At 38.5% G+C, this 9,250-nt stretch overlaps 1 protein-coding gene and 1 long non-coding RNA gene across 2 annotated transcripts; both read right to left on the reverse strand.

Annotated features, from left to right (window-relative positions):
- Positions 1-203: 203 nt before the first annotated feature.
- On the reverse strand, positions 204-4,565 carry LOC116266728 (cysteine-rich receptor-like protein kinase 6). Its single transcript, XM_031648036.1, has 3 exons — positions 4,399-4,565; positions 712-862; positions 204-506 (listed from the first exon to the last, which is right to left on the reverse strand). Exons 1-3 carry the CDS (start codon positions 4,563-4,565, stop codon positions 204-206), a joined length of 621 nt encoding a protein of 206 aa, XP_031503896.1.
- Positions 4,566-5,553: 988 nt separating this feature from the next.
- Positions 5,554-6,728, reverse strand: LOC116266593 (uncharacterized). The gene is made up of 3 exons (XR_004175407.2): positions 6,718-6,728; positions 5,835-5,956; positions 5,554-5,671 (listed from the first exon to the last, which is right to left on the reverse strand). It is a non-coding gene; the product is annotated as an uncharacterized LOC116266593 (long non-coding RNA).
- Between the last annotated feature and the right edge of the window lie 2,522 nt (positions 6,729-9,250).

Below are 9,250 nucleotides of genomic sequence, written 5' to 3' on the forward strand. Positions count from 1 at the left end.
ACTGCACAACATTAAATCATAACTCATGTATATATGGAGGCATCTCCACATCTTGACAACAATTACAAACAAAAAACACATCTGCAGCAAACTAACCAAGAAGTTCAAAGCTCATACGCCAAAGGAACAATTCAAATGATACATTGAAAGGTAGAGAACAAATTACAATCTCTACTTCCTCCTCACGTGAGTAGTTCAAATCTTCAGTAAGGACGTGAACCAAGCTCTGAACCAGTACCTGATATAGTTGAGCTCGTTTGTGCTCCCAAAGAAAGGTTTCTGATTTTCCAGGTAGAGGGGGCAGGAGGCAAATGGGATGGAAAGATCAAGGAGCCGTTTTCAAGGACCGGAACAACCTTGGATATTTTGGGCCTGCTTGATGCATCTTCTTGAACACATAGCAGGCCAATATGGATGCATCTTAATATCTCATCGTTGTCACATGTTCCTTCCAATATGTGATCCACAACTTGCAGAGCCTTGTCTTCCCCCCAAAGTCTCCATACCTAGACCAAAACAACAATGTTTGGATTATTTACTGGGAATGGACAACAGTTTTACCTATATGGCGGAGAGCTTTATTGGGTGCACAAGATCAACAAAGAAAGCAAATCCAAAATTACATTTGTATGTTTATGCAATTTAAACAATAATTCCAGTAATAAACAAAATGTGCCTACTAGAGGCACAAAAACAATGCTAGTCACTTACATAATTTAATAGATTTTCATCAGTCTCTTGTTGGATTAAGGAGAAATTGTTCTTTCCCCTTATCATCTCCAGCAGCAAAATACCAAAGCTGTAAACATCTATCTTTACTAACACCCTTCCTTCAAGAAGATACTCAGGTGCCATATATCCACTGCAGAAAAAGATGAAAATCTGAAAAAAAAACAAAAACTATTAAAGCTACAAGCGAATCTGCTTTCTTCTTAAGTTCACGAGCAAGTTCGCTTTCAGGTAAATGCATTAGGTGCAACTTTAGTAGGGAAGAGGAGACCATTACATGATTCAGGTGTGGAAACTTTTGTAATGAGCATTGCCGAAAGGATTGCTGCTCATCTATGCTAGTTGTCGATCGTTTGTTGCTCCAATAGGAATTAAATTGAAACATACAAGGAATAAGTTAGGATCCATGAGAACAAATGTTCAAATCAATTTTTTGGCTGGGCCATCACAGCTGGTAATATGGATAAAAAGACACTGGTAGAAGGTAAATGTATAGCAAAAAATTTATTGAGGAAACGACTTGCTCATACAAATTCTGAATGACAATTTGAGGAATCTTGTTAGTGTCCTGTATTCTAGATTATAGGCTTTTTAGGTGCCTATCTTAAGCAAAATAACAAGCAGGTTGGGATCTAATGTGTATGCTTGCTCTGAGGTCAGTTACAGTTCGTGCCATCTCATGGTAACCCAATTTTTTGTTGCAATTGATTGAACAAAGTGGGCACAAAATGCAGATTTCCATGATTAAGATTATCTAGCCATCCTACATGACTTGGACAAGTTAATAGTAATGATGGGGAGATTTCCCTCATGCATACACAAAATAAATATGCCCAAAACAGGATCATGTTCATGCTAAATCATTGAATCGAAACCTTAACTATAGCGAAAACGTACCTGAATCCATCTGAATGACACAGATGGTATATCGCAGTAGGATCTTCTAGGGTCTGTGTGGCGCACGGTCTCTCTCAGATAGAGAAGAGACAACCTTAGAAACCAATGTTTCAAGCAACCGTTTCACGACCCTAGGGACCACTACCATTTTATATCAAGAGCAATTACGGATTCAACCCATCAAAGAATCGTAATTATGTACAGGTATCTATACATTATATAATACCCCATGCCATATAAAATGACGTAATATCTCAAAATGCAATCACTTAAGCGGTTATTTACATTATGACAGCCATAATATCTGAAATTTCTCATTGACATATGTCGGCCCACCAAATGATCCTTACAATCTCCCACTTGGGCCAAATATGTCTTTATACATTCAAACATTACATAAAACCTTAAGAGCTCATAAGTGCTATCTTATTAAACGTCATTTTTACCAATCTCGTCTATGATCATATCAACAAAGAACCAAAGCAGTTTTCGCTATATTAAAATTAGCTAAACCTTCAATGGTCACAAATATTTACACAATTAATGACCTAGATCTGATATGGATGTATTGCATGAGAATTACATGTAATGTGATTACAACATGTCTATTTTCAACTGGTCCTACTTTAAAAACCTTATGGAGATAAAAAACAAACACAAAATTGAATCAAAGATCTTTAAACTTTATTCTGCAGAAAACTGAATATGTGTCCATACATAAGAGCAAACAAAATACAAACTCCCACTAAACCAGCACATCATCCAAAGGTAAACCCCATACGAACAACATGTTCATGAAAGACCTTAGAAGTTAAACCCTTAGTAAGAAGATTTGTAATCATAAAGTTTGTCCCAATATGCTCTAAAGACACCTGACGATTCTGTATCCTATCTTTAACAGCCAAAAACTTAATGTCGATGTGCTTCGACTTTGACAAACTGCGGTTGTTATTAGAATACATGACTGCTGAATTATTGTCACACAATAACCTTAGTGGTCTCTCTACACCATTTATAATGCGCAGCCCCGTGACAAAATTCCGCAACCACAAACCATGATTGGATGCCTCGTAACGTGCTATGAATTCTGCTGCCGTGGTTGAAGTAGCTACAAGTGTCTATTTAACACTTTTTTAGGATACCAATACAAATACATAGCCTGAAGTAGACTTGCGACTATCTTGGCACCTGGCAAAGTCAGAATCTGAATACCCAATGCTCTCCAACTGGTCTGACTTCTTATATGTGAGCATAAAATCTTTTGTTCTTTGTAAGTACCTCAATACTCATTTGGTTGCTTTCCAATGATTCATATCAGGATTACTTAAGTATCTACCTAACATTCTAACGATAAATGTAATATCCGGACGAGTACAAACCTGAGCATACATAAGGCTTCCCACGACAGATGAATAGGGAATCCTTTCCATTTCTTTAGATTCGTGTTCACTTTTACGGTACTGTTTGAGACTAAACTTGTCCCCTTTAGCAACTGGAGTATCTCCTGCTTTACAATCTTTCATGTCATATTGCTTAAGCACCTTATCAATGTAGGTCTTTTGTGATAATCCAAGAATACCCTGAGAATGATCTCAAAATATCTGGATCCCCAATATAAAAGATGCATTATTAAGATCCTTCATGTCAAACTTTGTTGACAAAAATTTATTAGTTTCATGCAATATACTCACACCAGTACTTGCCAGCAATATATCATCGACATACAAAACCAAAATGATAAATTTACCTCCACTGAACTTTTGGTATACATATTCATCAACCATATTAGTCTCGAAACCAAATGAAACTATAACTTCATGAAATTGGGAAACTTACTTTAGCTCAAAGATGGATTTCTTGAGTTTGCAAACCATTTTCTTTGCATCCCCTAAAACAAAGTTTTCTGGTTGCACCATATATGTCATTTCATCAATGTCTCCATTTAGAAACAATGTCTTTACATCCATCTGATGCAGCTCAAAGTCAAAATGAGCCACAAGTGCCATTATGGTCCTGAACGAGTCTTTCGACGAAACTGGAGAGAAAGTCTCTATATAATCAATGCATTCCTTTTGAGTAAAGCCCTTTGTGACAAGATGTGCCTTATACCTTTCGATGTTTCCTAATGAATCCCCATTGGTTTTAAAAATTCATTTACAACCAATGGGTTTCACACTTTCAAGCAAGGGAACAACGTTGCATTCGTCATTATCCATCATGGACTTTATTTCCTCATTCATGTCATCTATCCACTTATGAGATTTAGACTCCTTATCATTTGTTATAGGTTAATAGGATCATCCTCCATTAAGCCCATATCAACATCATGTTCGAAACAATTTTTCGGCTAGGCCATTGCACCTGGTAATATGGACAACTCTGGAACTTGGGTAGAACCTACAAAACACAAGTTCTTTGAAGGTAAATGTATAAGAAAAACTTTAATGAGGATATGACTTGGGAACAAGCTCATATCAATTCCGAATGAAAAGGTTAGGAATCTTAGTATCTTGTATTATAAATTATAGCCTTTTTAGGTGTCTATCTGAAGCAAACTAACGAGCAGGTTGGGATCTAATATGTATGCCTGTTCTCAGGTGAGTTACAGTTCAGGCCATCTCATAGTAACCCAGTTTTTTGTTGGAACTGATTGAACAAAGTGGGCGTATGAGCACACTTCCATGATTTAGATTACCTAGCTAACCTACTATACGATCTGAATTTTGCAAAGGCAGTAGTAGAAATTGCGGCAACAAGCAACAACCAACTTACCGAGTTCCCATAACCTCAAGTGTATCGGTTTGTGTTTGGTCTGCATCAAAGATCTTCGCAGTGCCAAAATCTGAGATCATGGGGTTCATGTCTGTATCTAATAAAATGTTGCTTGCTTTCAGATCCCTGTGAACAATTCTCAGGCGAGAATCTTCATGAAGATACATTACTCCTCTGGCTGTGCCATTTATGAGCTTGGAACATACTGCCCATCCAACTGCATATGCTTTGTTGGTTCTCCTTTGAATGCAAAACAATGAATAAAGGCATCTTGCGCTTATCCTTTACAATAATGTTATATAACAATTAAAAAATAAAATACAAACAATTTAACGGACAACAAATTATATATATATATATATATATAGAGAGAGAGAGAGAGAGGACCAGTGTGCTCTGTTTCTGAAGAGCAACACTTGTTACTCAATCAAATGGTGGTATAGATAGACAGCCTTTGCGGTTGTATATCATGCCTTGTCTCATTTTTTGGATGTGCAATCATGAATTTTAAAACATATAATCGGGCAGGTTGTTAGCCGTTGATTTCCCCCAATTTGATTTTCATTGCTATACATCAAAAGGAGTATGTGATAACATCCATGGAACAGTTTTGGTCATTCAAGAAAGAAGGTTTATTGGATGTGAAAATATTCTGCTGGAAGTTGGGACCGCCACCTTTGTCAATATAGGGCTGTTCCGGAAAGATAACAGAAGCTGCAAACGGAAAGGAAAAGGGACGGTTCTCGACAAAGAGGTCCACAACAAATACTTCCCTGATAGACTCTTACTGGCTCTGTCAGTAGAGATGAAGCCTCTATAAGTTGGCTAAAGGAATGAATTCTCTATGCAATAAATCCAGGGAATTCGCTGCAAATATGATAAAGTATAGGAATACTATCCATTGACATCCCCACACTGTAAAGGGTCATAGTTTCGGACATGCACTTCCTAGTGAAAAATATCCCTGCCACCTTCTCGTAACACCTATGCTCCCACCACTAAACCTTCAAAACCATCCCTATGGAGAAAAAACATAACAAGGAGAAAATGAAACCAGCTTACCGAAGAGAAAATTGTCCAGACTACCATTGGGCACGTATTCATAGATGAGTATCTTCTCTTCACCTTCCATAAATCCTCTTAAAAGTCGGACAAGATTTTTGTGTTGAAGTTTAGTGAGTGTCTGCACCTCATTGTCGAATTGCTTTGGGCCATGCCCAGTATTTCATGACAGCCTCTTCACAGCTATTTCTAGACCATCCAGTAGTTGGCCCTGACAAACCGATGGTTAGTGAAGGAAATTAGCAACCTTAGTAACTTGGTTTCAGTGGCAGCTCATTCTCCCTCCCTCTCATTTCCTGACTGATGCTTCCTCACATATTCATATGCTGCATTGTTCAAACAGAAGGAAAGTAAAAGGAGTTGTGAATATATACCCTGTAAACTGCACCAAATCCTCCTTCCCCAAGCTTATTTCTGAGTGCAAAATTGTTGGTGGCAGATCTGGTAGTGGCCAGGTCGAATGTTGGTCCGTCCATCGGATCTTCTCTCCTAAAAGCTGAAGAGAAGAACTCCACATGTAAACCACAAGGTAAACTGGTTAGTGGTCTGGGTGCCAATCATCGAGCAAGACAAGGTAAATCCTGCCATTTAGGATTATATCTATCTTCCCAAGAATCCAACATCAAAATCGAGGTCGAAATATTGAAACATTTAAGTAGTCGTCCAATCCGTTGCAGGCACATGTGATTTTAGACCCTGTTAAGTTCAAATAGTGTAACGTGTCGATTTTGATTCTCAAAGTTTGATGGGCAATTTGCGTTCAGTTGTACGGTTGAATTTGAAGCTCAGCAAAAAAAAAAGACCAGATTAGCAAACAGCCGTTGAACTTCTCGGCATATATATATATATATATATATATATATAATCCACCTATGATAACGAAAAAAGGAATTTATCATAATTTGACAACGTTGAAGCCTTCAATTTTAAAAATATTTTATGAAATCACATTAATATGTCGACTTTGGGTAGGAGGAACATAACTGTTGGAACTGTTAACAGGCTGGGAGAGAGATACCGACCATGACCATGTATTAAATTTAAGGAGAGTTTGGATGAATTTAAGGAGAGTTTGGATGATGAGAACAGTTTGTTACTGTTTCATAAATTTGTTGATTGATCACAAAAGAGTTGAGACAAGCAAACGTTCTATCTCCACAAACACGGGGACCCACCGTGTAATTAATTCACCACATACATTGGCGACCACGTGTAATTAATGACGTGCAAAGAAAAGTCATTCTTGTTTCTACCAACCTTGTTGTTCCGAAGCCGCCTTTTCTCCCATCCCCGGCAATCCACTCAACTTCTTAAGCAACAAAACTCTCTCTTCCACCAGCAAAACCCACAAATGGCACATGTAATCACGAGAACCGCAATCAAAACCACAATTGCTTTTTGGATTATAATATTGCCGGGCCCTGTGATGCCATGAGAGTGAGAGAGAATGAGAACTTAATTATCCTGGGAAGAAGATATCCCCAAAGTTATAGAACGAGAGAGGAATAGATCCCCAAAGTTAAGAGAGACGGAGAAAGAGAGAGACTAGCCTGGCATAGTGTTTGATGGCGGTGCTGGAGGAGATGGGGTTGGAGTGGTAGTGGTACCATAAAAGAGCCAGTTATCATACCTTACACGGCTACTTCCTGTGACAATTTCACAGCCTTCCGCATCGTCGCAAGCCGATTGAATCTGGGAGATTGTGCTATTCAAACATTCCTTGCAATCATTGAGGCTGGTGTCCCCCGTGCACTGCACCAGCCCGTATATCATCACTAGGTTTGTATACGGCAACTCTCCCATAGCAAACATTGTCCCTCAAGGCTCTCTTGTCGCTTCAGAAGTGAGGTCACTCTTCAGCAGGCTTGCCAACTTGTCATACAAGGCTTTAGGATCCTTCGCTTTGCGACCGGTAGATGAATTACGAGAATTTTTGATGTTTAGGCGACCAAAGAAGTCGGTCTTGGAGTAGTGGAGCTGGCACTTTTCATACCATATGATTGCATCCAATGAGGTGCCACAGTATGGATGGATGACTTGGTCGGTGGAAGTAGAGATGCATAAGTTGCAGGTCTCCTGATCAACGTCGCCCCTGCACTGAACCAGGCCGTAAACCCTTTCCGATCCTTCACCTGCGGTGGCCTTGGCAAAACCATGGGGACTCGCTTGAGCTTTCTTCTTCATGCATATTTTATTGTAAATTTTTGCTTTTACTTGCAGGCTTGCTCATCTCTATTTTATGGATATCCAGTGGCCAATAATGCAACGGATATAGCTTTTCTCCAGAACTACTTGCATGCGCCATTGTGCACGCAGCTTATATACACCTTAACAGCAGATGGAAAATATTGGTAACTTTCTAAAAAGGAATATTTTACAGTTTCTTTACTTTTTTCTATTTTCATTTTGTCTCTACAAAATTTTTTTCTTTTTCAACGTTAATAGGAGATATTTTTGTCATTAACCAAACCATACTGAAAAGCCAATACGATGCATATAACCAAGGTCATCTTTTCTCAAGGTCTCTAACCTTGTCAACCCATTTTTGGGACCTCTCCTTCTGTAATTGAAATTTATAGTAAATGCCACTTCTATTAATTGCAAGAATATTAATTTGCACAAAGGTTTTTTTATGCTCACATTTTTACACTACTAACTAGGATATATATATATATATATACATATATATATATATATACGATGAACCAAAATATGAGTGCTTTTCAACTTTTTGGGCAGATTTATAAAATGGTACATAACCGTTTTATTAGCCAAATGACTCCAAAGAGTCAACTTGTTTTAACTCACTTTTCAGGACCTCTTCCCTGGCCATTGAAATTTAAGATCCACTCCACCTCCATCCATTGGAAAGAGTAATGAGCAAATGTGACCTTTTCTTACTATCGAGCATCCAATGGCCGTACCCACAAGTGGTACTGAAAACATGAGAATTACATATATCTACGGTTGGAATATCTTCCTGCAATGCTAGATATGATAAACCAATCAAGCCAACACTAACCCCTTTTTTATCATTTTAAAAACCTTCTTTTTCACTTAGACAGGGGTATTCTGGTCATTATAAGCCCATGTACACAATTTCCTTGCATATGCACATAACCAGTTTGGCACACAATTGCCTGCATGAAAGGGCTACTTTTAGCATACTCTCTTCCCCCCCCCCCCCTCTCTCTCTCTCTCTCTCTCTCTCTCTCTCTCTCTCAATACATTGTGGTATTTCTTCGCTGAAGTTTTACCACCATCAGAAAATCTCAAACATGAGGCAAGCATGTGAGAAAACCAACATAGAAACCCATTTCCCATCAAATGATACACTCAATCGCTTCTCATGACCTCATGATATTTAAAGTATTCTATCACCCTTTCTAGGGTTGGGTAGAGAAATGCTCTTTTTTATTGAACTGAAAACAGTAAAATTCATCAAAATCTAGTTTCTATGATGGACTTGGTCGCGTGGAAAAAATGTCGACATCATTTTGTCTACATGCCCGTCAAACGATCAGATATCGCCCGTCAAACTGTTTTAGCATCATTTTGTCTACATGCCCGTCAAACAATCAGATATCGCAGCCCTATACATGCCTTTGGGGAAAAGCCCATTTGGTGGCCAGCAGTCGAATTGGCATGCAAAGAAAATTCCGCTAGCTGCATGCCAGGGAACGACTGAAAATGAAACTCAGGAGATGCTCATTTTTATATTAACCGAGAAGACGGTCTACCGTTTTTGTTTTTTCCTTTTTCTTTTTGAGGGCCATCTTGGCGGAAGGCC

The sequence above is a fragment of the Nymphaea colorata genome, chromosome 13, assembly GCF_008831285.2.
Source record: "Nymphaea colorata isolate Beijing-Zhang1983 chromosome 13, ASM883128v2, whole genome shotgun sequence".
NCBI lineage: Eukaryota > Viridiplantae > Streptophyta > Magnoliopsida > Nymphaeales > Nymphaeaceae > Nymphaea > Nymphaea colorata.